We start from the raw sequence: 20,000 nt of genomic DNA, 5'->3' as shown, positions 1-20,000 counted from the left end.
TATACTTAACCAGACACAGAGTAGGTGTCCTCCTACACCAGGGGTCTCAAACTCGCGGCCCGCAGGACGATAGTTTTTGGCCCCACCTTAACATGAAAATGTAATGTTAGTTTGATAATGTATGACACTTTACAGTGTTGTGGGCGGAGCTGAATTAATTGTGTTTAGATTCAGTTTAAATTCAGGGACACGGAGCCCCTGTTGATCCTCTACCTAATCACACGAGCCACGGTGTGAGAACGGGTGTGGGTCTCAATCAGCCAAGGTTTTGGGTGAACCCATTGTGAGATCTAGCCCCACCCTATCATGTGATTTCCTGTGATCAAATGTCCCAGGATGTGAGTGGGCGTTAAGACGTCCATGTCCCTCTTCAAGCAACTTAAAGAAGTCCAGACGCTTTTCTTTCCAAGCTCCTTCAACAACATCATTCATAGAACAGCTTCCAGCTTCTTTTGCTCGGCTACAGTTTGGATGGATTTGCAGATGCAACAAGACTAAAATGGTTAGGGTCAGGAGGTCAAAGGTCAGAGCTCCTGTGGGTCTGAGGGCGGCCTCACGCTGGAGAAGGATGAAGGAGTCTGACCTGAGCCAGTGTTTGACATGAACACATCAGCACTGCTGTCAGTGAGCCTAACGACAGCCGTTAGCATCATTTCAGTGTTTCAGTCATAAAAACACTTCCTGTCTCTGTGGTGGTTACAGTGACATCATGCAGTTTGTGCTTTGACCTCCAGAGGGCGACAAATCAGCACAGACAGAGAGCTCCATTCAAACTTTGCTGCCATCAGGAATAATTCTTCAAATATAATCATCAGTGTTTGAGCAGTTATGATATCAGGGACAATCTAGACATGTGTGACAATACTGAACATGTCACATGACACACCTCAAACATCATGTGATCCACTCTCAGTCTGCACTTTCATTCATGACTTCAACAGGTTGAAATGAGCTTTGAAGAAACATCAGTGAAATAAATCTTTCATGGATTCATGTGAGCAGCAGATGAACTTTGTACCAACAACATCTTCAATAACAGAGTCTGAATGAAGCTCAGGTGTTGATGCTGCTCACTGATTGGACGCTTGGTTTCAGCTCTGCTCTCAGTCTTTACTGCACAGGTGAAGGTAGAAAGTGTGACTGGATCTATAGACTGGAAACAGAGAAACATGCTGAACATTTGAAGCTTTGCAGCAGAAATGTTCATGTTACAAATACAGCAGAGCTGATCTGGGATCAGTGTGTTCACACCTGCAGCTACAACAAGGTTTCATGTCTCCACACGTCAGCATGTGAACTTTACTCTGACTCAGTCTGAGCAGTCAGACGGCATATTTTTAAAGTTAACACATCAGCACACACAGAGCTGAGCCCCTCCCACCTGTGCTGAGTTTCAGGTGGAGCCCCGCCTCCTTCCAGGAAGCAGCTCACCTGTGTGTCCGTGTTTAGTGTCCAGGTGTGGAGTGGAGCTTGTTGTTGGTGTGAAGAAACTGTAAGTTTGCTTTGTTTCCTCCTTTAACAGTTTGTCTTTAGGAACTTTACTGTTTGTTCAGCTCGTGTTTGATTTCTTCACACAACAAACTGTGTGTGTTTGTATTTCCGGTCTCTCCATTAAAGTCAGTGTGTAATGTTTTCCAACAAGGCCGAGTGTCTCCGACATTTTCTGGCCTTGTGTGATCAGAGTCCGGGAATCAGACTAAACACACTGAATGTGGCCTGAGCTCAACCGGAGAGCCGCTGAGCTCCGGATGTTTTTATTTACACGGACAGCAGCAGACAGAGAGCGCACTTTGTAAATGAATACTTCGTATAGATGTGTGTTAGATACAGGTTCAACATGTCGGTCTTAAAAATACTGCGTCACAAAGTGTTGGCTCCTCTCCAACAGGAAGAAGTGTTACAAAACACACAAAACTGAAACTCAACTTAGAACTACAGCTAGATCTGAAAAAAGTTAAAGTAGAAATAAAAACACAAACTAAAACTAAATTATTGAGAATGATCAATGAAATTATTTTGGGAAACTGATTAACATTTTACAGGAAATGGCCTGTGTTATAGACAGTGTTGTTGTTAATGTATGTTTGGGGGCGTTGAACCCCGGAACCTTCAGAGGTTTTTCAGGGTTCTCCCTGCCGGAATGTTATGTGTGGGACAGTTTCCTGTATGTGTGCGACTAGCTGTGGTTGTTTCTAAAAGTGGTCAGTAAACGTCCTAAAACTGGCACTTGAGTTTCCGAGCATTTTTATCCTGAGGTTATAACACCTTTTTGGCGACGAGGATAAAAGCCGAACGCGGACAGTTTTGAGTTTTTGCTACGGATTTTGCAGTCGGACTACCACTTCGCATCTATGGCTACGATCGGATCGCTCACGGAGTTTGCCGAGGGAGATGGCGACTGGATTGAATATGTCGAGAGGCTTGAACACTTTTTCTTGGCAAACGACATTTCGGACGAAGGAAAAAAAAGGTCAGTTCTTCTCAGTGCGTGTGGAGCGAGGACCTACAAGTTGATACGTAACCTGACGACGCCTCGGAAACCCGGGGACTTCAGTTTCAAAGAACTGGTGACGTTGGTGCAAAATCATCACTGCCCGAAACCCTCCGTGATTGTTCAGCGGTTCAAATTCCACACTCATTCACGCTAGCCGGGAGTTTCGGTGGCTGCGTATGTGACGGAGCTGAGACAGCTATCAGAGCACTGTGAGTTTGGAGGCGTGCTGGATGACATGCTCCGCGACAGGTTGGTGTGTGGTATAAATGATGATGGCATGCAGCGTCGGTTGTTGGGGGAGCCCACACTGGACTTTAAGAAAGCTTTGGAAATTGCTCAGGCAATAGAAACGGCAGCTAATAACACTAAAGACATTCGGAAAGCTAACAACAATATGCACTCAACCGAGGTGCATCATGTATCTCGGAGTGTGAGGGGCAAACTGAGGGAGCTTTTGGAGTGTTACCGGTGTGGGGGGGCACACTTTGCCAAGGACTGTGTTTTCAAAGACAGTACCTGCCATAACTGCAAGAAAAAGGGGCACTTAGCCAAGAAATGCAGGGGCACTAAGGAGAAATCAAAGAAGGAATGGAAGACAAAACACAAACTAAACACTCATCACCTGCAGGGCATGGCGCCCGAGGAGGATGAGTGTGTTTTCAACATGTTTAATCTGGTTGGCTTTAATAAGTGCTGTGCGGAGCCCATCTATGCCACTATCCAGGTAAATGGGAAGGAGCTACAAATGGAGGTGGATACAGGGGCTTCAGCTTCGGTGATCAGCCAAGCCACCTACCACAGCTTGTGGCACTCGGGCGGGGCACCAGCCCTCCAAGCGACTGAGATAAGCCTTAGACAGTACACAGGTGAATGCATTCCCCTGCTTGGTGCTATAGAGGTGCATGCAGCATATCAGGGTCAAGAAGCTGCAGCAACACTGCTGGTGGTGAAAGGGGAGGGGCCTAGTCTGCTGGGTCGTGACCTTCTGCAGAAAATCCGCCTGAACTGGAGGGAAATCAGGTATGTAACGGTAATAGCAGAGTTACTGGGAAAGTATGCAGATGTGTTCAAGAATGAATTGGGCACTCTCCGGGGCACCACTGTGAAGCTGTGTGTGGACCCTTTTGCCCGGCCACGCTTTTTCAAACCACGCACTGTACCATACGCCATGAAGGCCAAGGTGGAAGCAGAGTTGGAGAGACTACAACAGATAGGGGTCATTGAGCCAATAGAGTTCTCGGACTGGGCAGCCCCGATCGTACCAGTGTTGAAAGAGGACGGAGGGGTGCGTATATGCGGTGATTACAAACTGACAGTGAACCAAGCCTCTCAGCTCGACGCCTACCCTCTGCCTCGAGTGGATGACCTTTTTGCCACACTGGCGGGTGGTCGGACATTCACAAAGTTGGATATGAGTCATGCTTACCAGCAGTTGCTGCTGGATGAGGAATCAAAAAAATATGTGACAATAAACACACACAAGGGGCTGTTCAAGTACAACCGCCTGGTGTTTGGCGTTGCATCCAGTCCGGCTATCTTTCAGCGCACTATGGACAATCTTCTGCAAAACATTCCTGGTGTTGCTGTTTACTTGGATGACATTTTAGTTACAGGTAAAACAGAAGAGGAGCATCTGCGTAACCTTGAGCAGGTGTTGAAGAAGCTCTCAGAAGCTGGGTTGTGTTTGAAGCGCAGTAAGTGTGTTTTCCAAGCCCCTAGCGTGACATACCTGGGTCATCGCATTTCTGCACAGGGCCTGTCCCCACTGGAAGAGAAAGTGAGGGCAGTAAAAGAAGCCCCGAGTCCAAAGAATGTAGCTGAACTAAGATCATTCTTGGGCTTAGTGAACTATTATGGGAAGTTCTTGCCTGACCTCTCCAGCATGCTTGCTCCCCTGTATGGGCTGCTGCACAAAGACAGTCAGTGGAGGTGGTCCCAAGCACAGGAGAAGGCCTTCAGACAGGTAAAAGAACTGTTACAATCGGCACCACTCCTGGTGCATTTTGATCCGGAGAAGGAGGTGGTCCTGTCCTGTGATGCCTCCCCGTATGGCATAGGAGCTGTTCTTTCCCATCGTATGGAAGAGGGGGAAGAGAAACCGGTCGGATATGCGTCACGCACCCTCACAGCAGCAGAAAAGGGCTATTCACAGCTTGAGAAGGAAGGCTTAGCAATAGTTTTTGCTGTGAAACATTTTCATCAGTACCTGTATGGCCGCCCATTTACTGTTGTTACAGACCATAAGCCCCTCCTGAGTCTCTTTAGTGAAACAAAAGGCATCCCACCCATGGCTTCAGCCCGGGTTCAGCGCTGGGCATTAACACTGTCGGCATACCAGTATCGCATTGTTTATAAGGCGGGACCTGAAAATGCGAATGCAGATGCTTTCAGCCGCCTCCCCCTCCCGGAGGTCCCCGACCAGTCGAACTTGCCCCCAGAAACTGTGTTTTTGCTGGACAAGCTGGCGAACTCTCCGGTCTGTGCTAAAAACATCAAAGCATGGACTGAACGGGATCCAGAGTTACCTCGGGTTAAACAGTGGCTGTTGCAGGGCTGGCCAGCAACAGTGGAGCAAGATCAGCTCAAACCGTATGCCAAGCGTCAGCAGGAGCTCAGTGTTCAAGATGGCTGCATCCTGTGGGGTTCCCGAGTCATTATTCCGCCTCCAGGTCGGTCACAGATCATTGAAGTGTTGCATGAGGCTCATCCAGGGATTTCTCGGATGAAAAGTCTGGCAAGGTCATTCGTGTGGTGGCCGGGAATGGACAGTGCCTTGGAAGACAAGGTAAAAGCCTGTTCTCAATGTCAGTCAAACCAAAAAATGCCACCACCTGCCCCACTCCACCCATGGGAGTGGCCTGGCCGTCCATGGTCCAGGCTTCATCTAGATTTTGCCAGCCCCTTTTTGGGCCACATGTTCCTGGTGTTGGTGGATGCGCATTCAAAATGGCTGGATGCCCACATAATGCCGACCATCACAGCCCCAGTCGTCGCAGACACACTCCGGAGAATCTTTGCAACACATGGATTACCAGAGGCAGTGGTCACGGACAATGGGCCCACGTTCACAAGTGGGGTTGTCCAAGAATTTATGGAGAGAAATGGGATCCGACATATCTGCACAGCACCCTACCACCCTGCCTCCAATGGCTTAGCGGAGCGCGCCGTGGAGACGCTGAAAGACGGTCTAAAAAAAAATGCCAGGTCTTTCCATAGAAAAGAGGCTCTGCCGTTTCCTGTTTCAGTATCGCATCACGCCTCATACAACCACAAGCTTGTCCCCGGCGGAGTTGCTGATGGGGAGGAAGCCCAGATCTCATCTGGACCTTCTTCGCCCAGATGTGGGAGCCAGAGTCGCCCAGTCACAAGGTGGGCAGAAGGTGAGACATGATCTACATGCCAGAGGCTGTGTTTTCAGGCAGGGAGACTGTGTGTATATCAAAAACTTTACGGGTGGCTCACGGTGGCTGCCTGGCGTCATTCACCACAGTTCAGGGCCAGTATCTTTTGTGGTGGAGTTGTTGGATGGCAGACAAGTTCGCAGGCACAAGGATCATGTGAGAGCCCGCACGGATGGAGCTGAGAAGAGGGCTCAGAGTGGTTCGCACGCACATGGTGGAGACAGGGCTGTGGACATTGTGGGGCCTCAGAGTGGTTCACCCGAAGGGGAAGTCGTGTCAGCAGCCCCTGAGATCGGGATTGGTTCTTCAGTATCACCAGAAGGGCTGGTGGAGCAATCTAAGTCACCTGAGCCGAACCCGGTCACAGGAGCTCAGCAGGCTCCTAGCCTAGAGAACCCAGCAGCAGGACTGAGAAGGTCAAAGAGGCAGCACAAGCCCCCTGATAGACTGAATTGTTAAAATAATGTGGTGTTGAATTCTCCCTCTCTTTTTGTACTTATGCATAATTGCTATGTTGTGGGTTTTTGCTTAAGGGGGGGGAAGTGTTATAGACAGTGTTGTTGTTAATGTATGTTTGGGGGCGTTGAACCCCGGAACCTTCAGAGGTTTTTCAGGGTTCTCCCTGCCGGAATGTTATGTGTGGGACAGTTTCCTGTATGTGTGCGACTAGCTGTGGTTGTTTCTAAAAGTGGTCAGTAAACGTCCTAAAACTGGCACTTGAGTTTCCGAGCATTTTTATCCTGAGGTTATAACAGCCTGTTAGTGTTGTTAGTTTGGCTAAAAAAAAGACTGAGTCACTGCTTTCAAAAAGTTCAGTTTTTATCATAAAATCTACATTAATCTACGTCAGTCCAGCCTCTGACCCCGTAAATATATAATAAATAAAAAATCAAATATAAACTGAAACAAGCAAACTCACCGTGGAAACTAACTGAAACTAAACAGAATTAAAAACACAAAGTGAAAAAGAAATGGAAATAAAAACTAATTAAAAATTACAAAACTACAACAACCTTGCTGTCTGTGGATATGTTTTGGGTGGAGGTTTCAGCCACCACAGATGTCTTCCTTCATTTGTCTGTAAGTCAGTGAGATCATTTAAAGAACGTTACATATCTGCCACAGTGTTAATTTAAAGTTCTCACCCTTTGTATTCAGAGGCAGCAGGTGGAGGGACAGCAGAGGACTTTGTTTTTTAAAACAAATTTGATTCAGCAGGTCGGCCTCTGTTAAAAACATCACGAACTGTCCGCTCAGACTGTTCACACTGAAACAAAGATGGAGGATAAAACATGTTTTACATTTCTCAGACTGAACAAAAGTTACTGTATTAAGTTTAAAACACTGTTAATAAATCGGAACATTTAAAGATGCTTCAGTCACGGTTTTTATATTAATAGTAAGTCAGATGTTGAGCTTTGGCGTGAAAAAAGTTTTTCTTTTTTCCTGGTGAGGAAAAAAGTTTGAAAAAAATCAGTTTTAAGTTTTATATACATATTTGATTTGTACGGGACTCATATTTTAATACTAAAGTAAACCTTTTGTCTTCTGTCTGTACAAAATACCAGATATTAAAGTGCAGATGTTACAGATGTTTATATCTATATTTTATTATGAAACAGAACAAATGAACAGTTTAGCACAAACAAACGTTAACATGTAGATATTGTACTAAACTGCAGTGAATATGAACTCAAACTCTGACTTTTACAAGATTAAACTTTATAGTGACGTGTAGGAGAGGAACAGATGAACACGAACTTTGACATTTGAATACAAACGAGTGATTCTGAGCATTTTTTTCTCACCTCATCATCTTATAATATATTTGCTTATTCTTCATAAACAGTAAAAAAAAATCAGATCAGTGGATCTATTTTACCGTTTTAATGGCAGAATGGACAGAAGTTTTATATCTCTGTGTTTATTTTTGAGGGGATCACTGTATATCAGTACTGTTATAGTTTAATATTATTTCTGTACAACTGCTTCAGCAAAAAAGCTTCAAGTTTGAAACCAGGAGTTTCCATAGTGAGTTAAAAATATTTGCACAGCAGCTCCGAGAACTTTTATCAATATTTCTTTGAATCCTCTAAATTTCATTCATAGCTGTTGGACTGTTCATAGGTCTCAATAAAGTTTGTTTCAAAAGAAAAAGACTGACACAGACACGTCATCCGTCTGTGTTCATGTCACATGAAACTTAGTGGAAAATTGCTTCTTATGCTGCATTCAGGAGCATCAGTAAAACCTCGGTTCTCCAGAGATTACAAACACTTTGGGTCACGTGAATGGCGGCCATGAAAACGACATTCTTGTATGAGAACCAAGAAATGTTGATTTCTCAGGGAACATTACTGATAATTAAGAATTTAGAGAAAGACACAAACATATTTATTTTAATAAAAGCTGAACCTGCTCAGTGGAAAAACAGAAATGTGTTACGGCCCTAGCAGGGCGTCCTCCTGAAGGTGCCTGTGTGGGCGTGTCCTTCAATGGCTTCTGCCTGAGGTGCCAGCTTTCCCTTTTACACAGCTGACTCTCGTCAGTAATCAAAAGTATTTAATCCCAGGGAAAGGTGAGCTCTGGGCCAGAGTGCCATGTGAGTGGTTACAGCTAGTGAGCTGCTCTCTTTCTTTCTGGCTTACATTTTACTTTATTGACCAACGCCTGAGTTTTGTTTGTTTTCTTAAGTGGTGATAGCGGTTTGTCCGTCTCTTTTAGTTGAGCTACTTTAATAAAACTCTTTAATTTAACCCCTTTGCCTTCTTGTCTCCTTTTTCTGACCCGGACACTTTTTGTTACTTCCCCCTCACCGCCTAGACCCCTCAGGGGAACGTAACAAATGAGATGAGATTAAATCTGATATCACCAAGTTAAACTGTCAGAAACTCTTCTGAAAATCTGCCTCCTCCCCCCCTGTGCTGAGCTTCAGGTGGAGTCCTGCCTCCTTCCAGGACGGCTGTAAGTTTGCTTTGTTTCCTCCTATAACAGTTTGTCTTTAGGAACTTTAGGGGCTTTTTTTCTCCTCATGAACATGATGTGAGACAGAGGACAGAGCTGCTTGTGTTCTGCTTTTTTGGGTTTCCCTCAATAAGCTGCTCCCTTTATGTTCTCAGTTCTTCTGTATCTAATGTCAGCATGTCAGTCATCTTCAAACACAAGCTGAACATGTTTTCATGGTAGCATCGGTAGGATTCATGGAAAAAGCACTGAATCAGGTCACTAACCAGGTTCAGGGGGATGACTGGAGTATTTCCCAAACAGAGACATCCTGCGGGGATCTTTGTTCTCTTGTAGACTCTGATATTGTTTCCAATGTTTCCAATAACAAAAGAGAAAATCTGTTTGATTCATTTTTCTTTCTTTCTTTTGTAGATATAGAGATATACCTCTAGGTTAGATTTATTTCTCTGAACCTCCACAGCTGCAGGTGGAGGAGATGGTGTCTCCATCAGCAGATTCAGTGGAAAGGCCGGACTTAAAGGAGGCTTCAAAAGGCTTCCAGACAGGATGAACTGGGCTAAGTGAAAGAGAGGATAGAAAGGATTGTTTTGAACTTTGAATCATATAAAATCATTCCTGTAGTCCCAGAATAAAAACATTGTAACATTTGAATGTCACAGCATATCTGAGTGAAGAATAAGTCAGTGTCTTTAGCTTAACAGCCTCAATTCACCAAAGACATCTTGCTTAACTATAGCTGAGAGCCAATAAGCAGATTTTTAGAGCCCAGATCTAAAAATGTCTAAGAACAGTTGGTTCATAGACTCTTGGTCTGAGGAACAGAATATAACAACACACTACTTAATCTAGTGAGTAACTAAGTAATGTACTGCATTACTTTTAAGAAAAGCAAGAAGAAGAACCCGAACAGAGCAAATCAGCATGTGAACTTTACCCTGACTCAGTCTGAGCAGTCAGACGGCTTTTTTTTTTTTTGGAGTAACACATAAAGGTGTGACACACACACTTAAATCCAATCTGAAGTGAGACTCAAAGTTCAGTTTGTACATAAACAGTAAAAGAAACTGCATTTACAGTATTTCACAGAACTGAGTACACTGATTTTCCTGCCTCCATCAGTCTGTGGAGGAGGTGGAGCTGCTGCTCTCACTGACACACTGACTGCAGAATGAGCTCAGCTGCTGTTCCACAGTAACTGCTGCGAGGTGGACACATCTGTTTGACCATAACCAGTTACTGTGTCAACAGCTGTTGGAGGTCAGGGGTCTTTATAATTACAGTGCAGGTGGATATGCATCCACCTGCACTGTACCATATGCATGCATATCTATGAAGCGCCTTGAGGCGACTTTTGTTGTGATTTGGCGCTATATGAATAAAATTGAATTGAATGTAGTGCTGATTTGTGTTTCCTCTACAGGTGAAGGTAGAAAGTGTGTGTGAGCTGATGTGAATCATGTGACCTGGTTTCTAGGTTACATGACAGGTCAGAGGTCAGCGACTGTAACTCAGTTACTCCTGTTAATGTGAACTCACTGAGTGTTTGTGGTTTACCTCTCAGACTGGCTGAAGATGATGATGGAGGAAGAGGAGGACAGAGCAGAGTCTGCAGGGTCCAGCTGTCCGTCTGTGAGGAGTGACCGGTCCAAAGATTATAATCCAGGCTTCAGTGGTGAACCTGGAGCAACGAGGTCAGAGAGCTGAACTCACTGAGTAACAGAAATAATTCTGCACTGACATTATAATCAGTGTTGACTCTGGTTGATTGTCTGACTGTGTTTGTGAGCTGAGAGGAAATGAAAATGAGTTTGTAACAAAAATCAGTTTTGTCCAGTTTTCCTGTAAAAAGCTGAACTCTAATCTAAGAGGATGTTACTGACAGGAAACAGCTGCATTATCTGCAGTCTGTGTGATCACAGCTGCTTCAATCATGTTTGTGTCTGCAGAGGTCAGAGGTCACAGTCTGCAGGGTCCAGCTGTCCGTCTGTGAGGAGTGACCGGTCCAAAGATCACCCTCCAGGCTTCAGTGGTGAACCTGGAGCAACGAGGTCAGAGAGCTGTGATGACTCCTTTACATGTTTGTGTTTCCTGGATAAATATGACCTGAAACATCCTCAGATTGTTACAAAGATTCATTAAAAAGAAAAGAATGAAAGAGAAAAGATCCAAATGTTCGACTTGGTCATTTGCTGTTTGAGGACAGTGATGCTCATATCTGTGGGGAAAGTGTGACCTGAGTGGGTTCATGTTTGTCTTTAAAGAACAGAGCTGCTCTGATTCTCTTTGTGTCTGATCTGTTAAACAGTCTGAGAGGTCACACAGAGACCCAGCAGCTAAAGCCTGGATCATACTGGCTGCTGTTACTCCATCAGGACAACACTGAACCACAGTGGTGTGGATGTAGTGGATAAATCCCACCATACTGATGCTCAGAGTTAACCACAGGGAACAAAACCAGATGTTACCTTCAGATTGTGACCTTTGGAGTGGACGATGCAGATTTCAATAGAGAATAAATGTTGTTGTTTTTCAGCTGTGAAGAAAGAATCTAATTTTCTGAACTGAAGAATTTATGATGCTGGAAACAACATGGAGACTATAACACAACATTTCCACTGTGTTCATAGAATGAATGTAAAACTGTCAGACATTCATTAAATATGCAAAATGTCTACAGAAGCATCAGAGGGTCAGACGTGAAGCACTCAGTGATTTTGATCAAATGACTCATCAGTTATTGATCTGTACTACACTGATCTACCACGTTAGTAAAGCTGGTGTTCTGGTGGTGGAGGGAGACTCGGATCATGTTCTGGTTTTGGAGCAGTGATCTGCTGATGGTTCAGTTTGATGAGCTTCTTCAAAATCATCCCTGACATCACCACTGAAAGGACGTCCATGAAAACAGACTGAAAATTACTGATATGTTCACAATCTGACAGTTTAAAACTTGACAGACTTGATTCAGATGAAGTTATTTGAGCAGAAACTCCTGGATCTTTATCCTGTGTTGATCTAATCCTTCATGGTTCCTCCACAGAGTGGAGCAGCAGAGCTCAGAGGTTCCCAGTGGTCAGTCTGCCCAGCAGCATCAAACACAGCTGGACTCCATATTTATGGTCTGTACATGTACAACAACTACTGTTACATCTGTTCTGTTCACAGTCATCTCCATGCTGCTCTTTGTAGACCAGTGGATCGTCAGTGTGTCCAACATGGATCTGATGTTTGGCTCCATGATTTCAGTCTGATTGGCTCATTCATAAATATTCTGTTCCAGCTGCTGGAGGACAACATCATCACTTTTGTGAAGAATGAGTTGAAGAAGATCCAGAAGGTTCTGAGTCCAGATTACCCAGAATGCTTTGAGAGTCAGAGGAGCAGCAGCAGAGAGGCGTTTGTGAAGATCACAGTGGACTTCCTGAGGAGAATGAAGCAGGAGGTGCTGGCTGACCGTCTGCAGAGCAGTAAGAGGATTTAAACTTTTGGATAAATGAACATTTTCCAGAGATGGAAGATGGAGCAACATGTTTTAAAGATTAGTTATTTTTGGAATTGAGTGTTTATTTTTCTTCTCATTCAGAACTTCAAGCTGCAGTTTGTCATCGTAACCTTAAATCCACCCTGAAGAAGAAGTTCCAGTGTGTGTTTGAGGGCATCGCTAAAGCAGGAAACCCAACCCTCCTGAATCAGATCTACACAGAGCTCTACATCACAGAGGGAGGGACTGCAGAGGTCAATGAGGAACATGAGGTCAGACAGATTGAAACAGCATCCAGGAAACCAGACAGACCAGAAACAACCATCAGACAAGAAGACATCTTTAAAGCCTCACCTGGAAGAGATGAACCAATCAGAACAGTGATGACAAAGGGAGTGGCTGGCATTGGGAAAACAGTCTTAACACAGAAATACAGCCTGGACTGGGCTGAAGACAAAGCCAACCAGGACATCCAGTTCATATTTCCATTCACTTTCAGAGAGCTGAATGTGCTGAAAGAGGAAAAGTTCAGCTTGGTGGGACTTGTTCATCACTTCTTTACTGAAACCAAAGAAGCAGGAATCTGCAGCTTTGAAGACTTCCAGGTTGTGTTCATCTTTGATGGTCTGGATGAGTGTCGACTTCCTCTGGACTTCCACAAAACTACAATCCTAACTGACCCTAGAAAGTCCACCTCAGTGGATGTGCTGCTGATAAACCTCATCAGGGGGAAACTGCTTCCCTCTGCTCGCCTCTGGATAACCACACGACCTGCAGCAGCCAATCAGATCCCTCCTGACTGTGTTGGCATGGTGACAGAGGTCAGAGGGTTCACTGACCCACAGAAGGAGGAGTACTTCAGGAAGAGATTCAGAGATGAGGAGCAGGCCAGCAGCATCATCTCCCACATCAAGACATCACGAAGCCTCCACATCATGTGTCACATCCCAGTCTTCTGCTGGATCACTGCTACAGTTCTGGAGGATGTGCTGGAAACCAGAGAGGGAGGACAGCTGCCCAACACCCTGACTGAGATGTACATCCACTTCCTGGTGGTTCAGGCCAAAGTGAAGAAGGTCAAGTATGATGGAGGAGCTGAGACAGATCCACACTGGAGTCCAGAGAGCAGGAAGATGATGGAGTCTCTGGGAAAACTGGCTTTTGATCAGCTGCAGAAAGGAAACCTGATCTTCTATGAATCAGACCTGACAGAGTGTGGCATCGATATCAGAGCAGCCTCAGTGTACTCAGGAGTGTTCACACAGATCTTTAAAGAGGAGAGAGGACTGTACCAGGACAAGGTGTTCTGCTTCATCCATCTGAGTGTTCAGGAGTTTCTGGCTGCTCTTCATGTCCATCTGACCTTCATCAACTCTGGACTCAATCTGCTAGAAGAACAACAAACAACCTCCTGGTGGTTTAAACCATCTCTCCACCAGAGTGCTGTGAACAAGGCCTTACAGAGTCCAAATGGACACCTGGACTTGTTCCTCCGCTTCCTCCTGGGTCTTTCACTGCAGACCAATCAGACTCTCCTACGAGGTCTGCTGACACAGACAGGAAGTAGCTCACAGACCAATCAGGAAACAGTCCAGTACATAAAGAAGAAGCTCAGTGAGAATCTGTCTGCAGAGAAAAGCATCAATCTGATCCACTGTCTGAATGAACTGAATGATCGTTCTCTAGTGGAGGAGATCCAACAGTCCCTGAGATCAGGAAGTCTCTCCACAGATAAACTATCTCCTGCTCAGTGGTCAGCTCTGGTCTTCATCTTACTGTCATCAGAAGAAGATCTGGATGTGTTTGACCTGCAGAAATACTCTGCTTCAGAGGAGGCTCTTCTGAGGCTGCTGCCAGTGGTCAAAGCCTCCAACAAAGCTCTGTGAGTAAATCTGTGATCATGTTTATTTTTAAAATGTTGATTAAAAGTGGTCATAGATTTCTTCCATGACAGATCCATGTCCTAAAACCATGAGACAGCGTAGTTGTATAGTATAAAAGAAAAAAGGAGAACTTTTGACCACAATATTGTAACTTGAATGAACTTTTGATACAGCCTTTAAACATAAAATTTATGAACAGAATCAGTGACTAAGGGCAGCCCTGGTGGAGCCCATCACCCACCGGACTTATTACTATCCAACGTATTGCCGGCTATGCCAACCAAGCTCTTGCAATGGTTGTAAAAGGATCGAATGGCCATAAAATGTTTCTCAGTTTTATTATTTTCAGTCACATCTGTTTTTGATTATTAACTGAATATTTTAAAATTCAGGCTTTTTATGTTATACAAAACATCATATTTTCTTATGATGTCTTGTATTGATTCTGAAGGAATAGTTTTCATCAGTATCGCAGATACCAGTCTGAATTTTACTTTGTATTGGATCAGGAAGGAAATCAGTGGCATCACACATCACTTACAGCAACTTCAGTACCTCTTCATTTTAATAAACTGGGGGGAGTTGCACCAAGATTCAGTATGAGATGAAGAATTATTTTTAACTGTAAGGTTGGAGAAAACTGTTGTTGGAAATTGGAAGAACAGGTCATCTTAAAAATCACTGCATTGTAGTTTTATTCAGGCCCCTTCAATCTGTGATCGCTGTTGCTTTGCATTGTAAATGCTACTATTACAAAAGTCACAAATATTAGTGTATGTGTGTGTTGTTGGGTAATAAACCAAAAGAACAGAATCTACCAGCACCTCACTGATTTCTGCTTAAAAACAATAAAAAAGCAATAAAGCTCTGATTTGTTTGGTTGATCTTGTCTCCCTTCCACCTTGATTTCAGACTGAGTGGCTGTAACCTGTCAGACAGAAGCTGTGAAGCTCTGTCCTCAGTCCTGAGCTCCCAGTCCTCCCATCTGACAGAGCTGGACCTGGGTAACAACAACCTGCAGGATTCAGGAGTGAAGCTTCTGTCTGCTGGGATGAAGAGTCAATACTGCAAACTGGAAACGCTGAGGTCAGATCAAGCAATATCGATTTTTTTTTCATCAATTAACATCATTTAATCAATTTCATTTGGAAAAAATTAACATTGTGTATATGTTTTGTTTTTTTAATGAATCCATGCAAGTCACAGTAAACAGCCACATTTGTCTTTTGTAACATGAGGCAATAAGGATTCCAGCATGTCCTGAAACAGTGTTGAAATATTGTAAATGTAGTAGCTCCTCATGGCACCATGAATATACTTTAACACAAGTGTTTCATGTCTTCTTGTCATCCTTTCTTCAGACTGAGTGGCTGTAACCTGTCAGACAGAAGCTGTGAAGCTCTGTCCTCAGTCCTGAGCTCCCAGTCCTCCCATCTGACAGAGCTGGATCTGGGTAACAACAACCTGCAGGATTCAGGACTGAAGCTTCTATTTTCTGCAGTGGAGAGTCCAAAGTGTACACTTGGAATTCTCAGGTCAGGATTCAGTCTTTTCTGATGATGATTTAAAACCTGAGTCAGGTCGATAAATGGCTTACTCATTTACAACAGACATGATTTGTTAAATCACCTTATATATGTGTGCTTAAGTTCTGTGCTGCTGTGATTTATTGCCCGTGCTGTCTTTCAGTTCAGCTTTGTCGAGTCTCTGGTAGGATTTCTTTTACATGACCTGTGTAAAAACAAAACAGGAAACACATTAAGCTGAAGTAAGATGCACAATTTGAAAAATGGGGCACAAAAAATGTTGCTGCTTTCTGGAAAGTGCGTCTAAGAAGACCCAATGGAGAAAGTGAAGAGAAAAATCAAAGATTAAGAAGAAGAAAATGGCAGAGGCAGTTTCTCTTGGACTACCTGCAGATGGGGCGAGACTCTAGAAACAGGGATGATTGGAGAAAATGTAAAGAGGCCATAGGATAAACCAGGAGATGAATACTCTGGTGTTCTGGGGATAGTGGGAGTGAGAGGGAGAGATGCCAGTAAATGATTTCAAGGATAAATTTCAGAGAATCAGAGCTAAGAAACCAAAGCAAGTGGGGAACTACAAACATGTGGACAGACTCATAATTAGGCCAAAGACACATTAAAGCAATTATTACAGGTTTAGAAACAGGGATGGATATGAAGGAGCTTAGCATGAATTTGCATTGAGGAAAGAATAGCAACGAGCATCAGAGGAAACAGTTAGGAAAACTAAAAGGATGTACTGGCAGGAATACTGGAGTACTTTAGGAAGAACTACACCAGTTAAGAACATGAATGCAGACAGGAAACAACAGCAGCTGTTGTAAAGTAAATTCAAACTCCTTCATTAAATGCAGCTGGTTGAGTTGAAAACAATGGAGAATGATTGTGTTACGTTGTTTATTCTCTATAGAAATGGAGCAGCAGGAGTGCATGCATAGCTGGACGTGGGCTGTATATACATGCGTGTATCTGTGTTGTCTGTGAGCAGAGAAAACAAAGCGCTGGAAATGTCCAGTGTATCATAAGCCAGCCAGTCCTGTTACTGCAATTCACTTCTTCACCAGAAAGTGTCACCATCAGGCTTCAACAGCAGTTTCCAGTATTAATAGTGTTAATAAGCTCCAGGTAGTATGGATGGGAAAATGTAGAGATGCTGGACAAACAATATGATCAAATCCACAGTGGGAATAATTGAAGTGATGACGGCAGGTGTAGAGAACAAAAATGAATCATATTGAAATGTTAAATCAGGAAAATCCTGGAGAAGAGGATAGTTCTAATGTTCAGTTTGTAATGTTGAATTCAACGCAGCTCTTAAATGCATAAAAATGACTTCACCTGACGTCAGACTGAGCAATCGGATTAGCTACTGATATTGATTTAACCCTTTAAGACTTACCATAGAACCAAGTCCGCCAGAGCTTATATTATATTTTTACATGCTGTGGAGCCATTTTTGGGAGCATTTCAAGTTGCTATACATCAATACAACCATTACAGCCTAAATTTTAATAATATGTATGTATTAAGTGCATAGTCATTACATAAATTGCAAAAAAGTGCAATAAACTACAAAAAAATTGAAAATCGTTTTTGTTTTTTTTAACATATATTTCTAGTTAGAGAAATTTAAGAGGCTTTTCCCTCAAAACTGTAAATACAAAAAAGTTGCACAAAATAGTTTCCCACCACAGGAAATTTATTATGAGTGCCTTCATAGTTTTATTTTTGAAATACACCAATTTTTATATACTGCAGGAAAAACGAAAATAAATATTATACTGCAAATTTGCAAAATAACAGCATATGCATCAAAATAAACTATTTCCATCACTGCAATATGAGTCCTAAGCATATGTGGAAGAAAACTGTAACCTAGGACAAGCTGATGGCATAAGATGTAAGTACAACTCCTCAGGTTTCATATGCAAAAAAAAATTATTGCGCTAGCTCACGTGATTACAGTGCTACTGGGATTTAAAAATAGTTGGCAAAACGGAGTGTGCCCACTCTGACCAGTTTTAAAGGGTTAAAGCAAGAAAATATGGTATTAGCATTAGCTGCCAATTCCTATTCACCTAAAATTAGCATTACCTGCTAATGGCAGTCTACTTAGCATTAACTCCTCACTAATGTACTGCTAATTCACATCAAATTATCTTTAGCTTTAGCATTAGCTGCTAGCTTCAGCCTACCTAGCACTAGCTGCTCACATTGTTAAAAGGGAAGAGAAACCGATATTAGCATTAGCTGGTAATAATTATTCACCCTTAATTAGAATTAGCCACTAATGGCAGCATACTTAGCATTAACTCCTCGCATCGTTATAATGCAAATGATGCTAACTTGCATTAAATTAGACTGCTGTTATTAGCTAATGCTATTTAGCAGTAGCTGCTCCCATTGCTATAAAGCAAAGGAAAACAATATGAGCATTAGGTTCTAATGCGTATTTGCCTTAAATTAGATGTAGGTGCTAATGGCGGCCTACTTAGCATTAGCAGCTCAGATGTTGTAATGCTAGGTAAAAAGAGTGTTAGCATTAGCCGTTCACATTATTATAAAGTTAAGGGAAATAGTGTTAGCATTAGCTGCTCACATTGTTAAAAAGTGTTAGCATTAGTGCATAATGCTAATTCACATAAAATTAGCATTAGTTAATAACGTCAGCCTGCATTAGCAGATAATGTTGACCTTGGCCCACTGGAAAAGTTAAGAACTAAAGATTTAGGAGTGTTTCTCGATAGCTCTTTCTCATTTGAGAAACAAATGAATTCTGTTATTAAAACCAGCTGTAAGGTTTATATTGTTGATTGTCATTTATGCTTAGAAATATTTACTCATATGCTTAGAGTTGTATATTGCATGATGATAGAGGTTTGATCCTTAGTAGTCTGTAAAGACTCTGTGCCTTCCAGAGTGCTCTGGCATGCACACACCACTTGGGGCCATGAGAGAGGTCGTACCCTCTCTTACTGATTTATGGTGTAGGACAGAGGTCTCAAACTCAATTTAGCTGGGGGCCGCTGCAGGCAGAGTCTGGGTGAGGCTGGGCCGCATTAGGTTTTCCACAAGAAAGGCATGGTTAAAAAATTCCAATCTTCTCAAATCTCTTTATTTTTATTTTTTAACACAAAATATGAAAAATAAATAAACAAATTAAGAATTAATAAGAAAATAAATCAATCTGTAATACATAAATAAAATAATAATAAGATATTTTTAGTCAGTGAACTTGTGTGTTTTTTTTCACTCTTCTATATCTGCATTGTTTAGATTGAAATGTCTGTATTAACAGTTCTATAACCTTCTTCTGAACATGAATGGAACACTGGAGAAAATGAACTGTTCTTCTGAACATGGCTTCTCTTGCCTACTCCTTGCTGCTAGAGACCTGGCAGCGTTTCCTCTCGCATAGCCGAGCCAGATTTGGCCTGAGGGAGGAAGCAGTTGCGACCCTCAGTATGTCTTGAAGATGATCATCCGTAAGTCTGGACCTGTACTTGGACTTATTGAAGTTCAAAGTGGAGAAGAGCTTTTGGCACAAGTATGTGCTACCAAAAAGGCACATGGTCCGCTTGAACATTCGGGAAAGCCGAGGGAAACTAGGGCTCAATCCTCTCAAAAATTGTCCAAGCTTGTCTGCTTTTCCACTCACCTCCCTGAACTTTGCTTTGAGTTCAGAGTTGCACTGCAGCTCAATGAGCTCCATTTGAAGCACAGAAGGGGCATCTTGCACATCAAAGGAGAAGGGGTCCGCAAAAATGTGAAAGGTGGCTCTGTGTGTCTTGAAGTCAGCAAATCTGTGATCAAATTCCTCCTGTAGCCTCAAAATGACATCAACATACTCGTCAGCACTGAATGGTGTGCCTGCATCCACGAGTGCCTTGCATGCTGGGAAATGGCAAAGGTTTGTCTGAGAGAGCTGAGCTTTCCAGAGCGCCAGTTTTGTGGAGAATGCTCTCACGTTGTCATAGGCAGCACTGACAAGTTGCCCCTGGCCTTGTAACGTCTTGTTCAGTACATTAAGCTCATGTGTCATATCAACAAGAAAAGCTGAGTCCATGAGCCATTTGGGATCAGTTAGCACAGGAACACTAACTCCATCCTTCTCCATGAAGGCTTCACTTCTGCTCTCAACTCAAAAAGTCTCTTTATAGCATTTCCCACTTTTCCTGAAATTGTCGGTGCTCATCACCAACCTTTCTCTTCACCGCAGGCTTTGAAAAAGACATGTTTGGGGCTATG

The 20,000-nt window shown here is 43.1% G+C and overlaps 1 protein-coding gene across 1 annotated transcript in view; it reads left to right on the top strand.

The window, feature by feature from the left end:
* The window catches only part of LOC308399164 (protein NLRC3-like), a 96,707-nt gene that overhangs the window by 72,238 nt on the left and 4,469 nt on the right, over window positions 1-20,000 (top strand). The window contains exons 2-9 of the mRNA XM_080886201.1: window positions 1,455-1,492; window positions 10,424-10,553; window positions 10,809-10,910; window positions 11,903-11,981; window positions 12,143-12,329; window positions 12,446-14,225; window positions 15,139-15,312; window positions 15,588-15,761. Coding sequence (XP_080742327.1) covers window positions 10,435-10,553; window positions 10,809-10,910; window positions 11,903-11,981; window positions 12,143-12,329; window positions 12,446-14,225; window positions 15,139-15,312; window positions 15,588-15,761 — 2,615 coding nt within the window. The 5' untranslated portion in view covers window positions 1,455-1,492; window positions 10,424-10,434. The remainder of the gene's footprint in view (window positions 1-1,454; window positions 1,493-10,423; window positions 10,554-10,808; window positions 10,911-11,902; window positions 11,982-12,142; window positions 12,330-12,445; window positions 14,226-15,138; window positions 15,313-15,587; window positions 15,762-20,000) is intronic.

This window comes from Rhamphochromis sp. 'chilingali', assembly GCF_963969265.1.
Source record: "Rhamphochromis sp. 'chilingali' genome assembly, chromosome: 1".
NCBI classification, from domain to species: Eukaryota; Metazoa; Chordata; class Actinopteri; order Cichliformes; family Cichlidae; genus Rhamphochromis; species Rhamphochromis sp. 'chilingali'.
The sequence above is the reverse complement of the archived record's forward strand: the minus strand, read 5'-3'. Positions and strand labels throughout refer to the sequence as shown.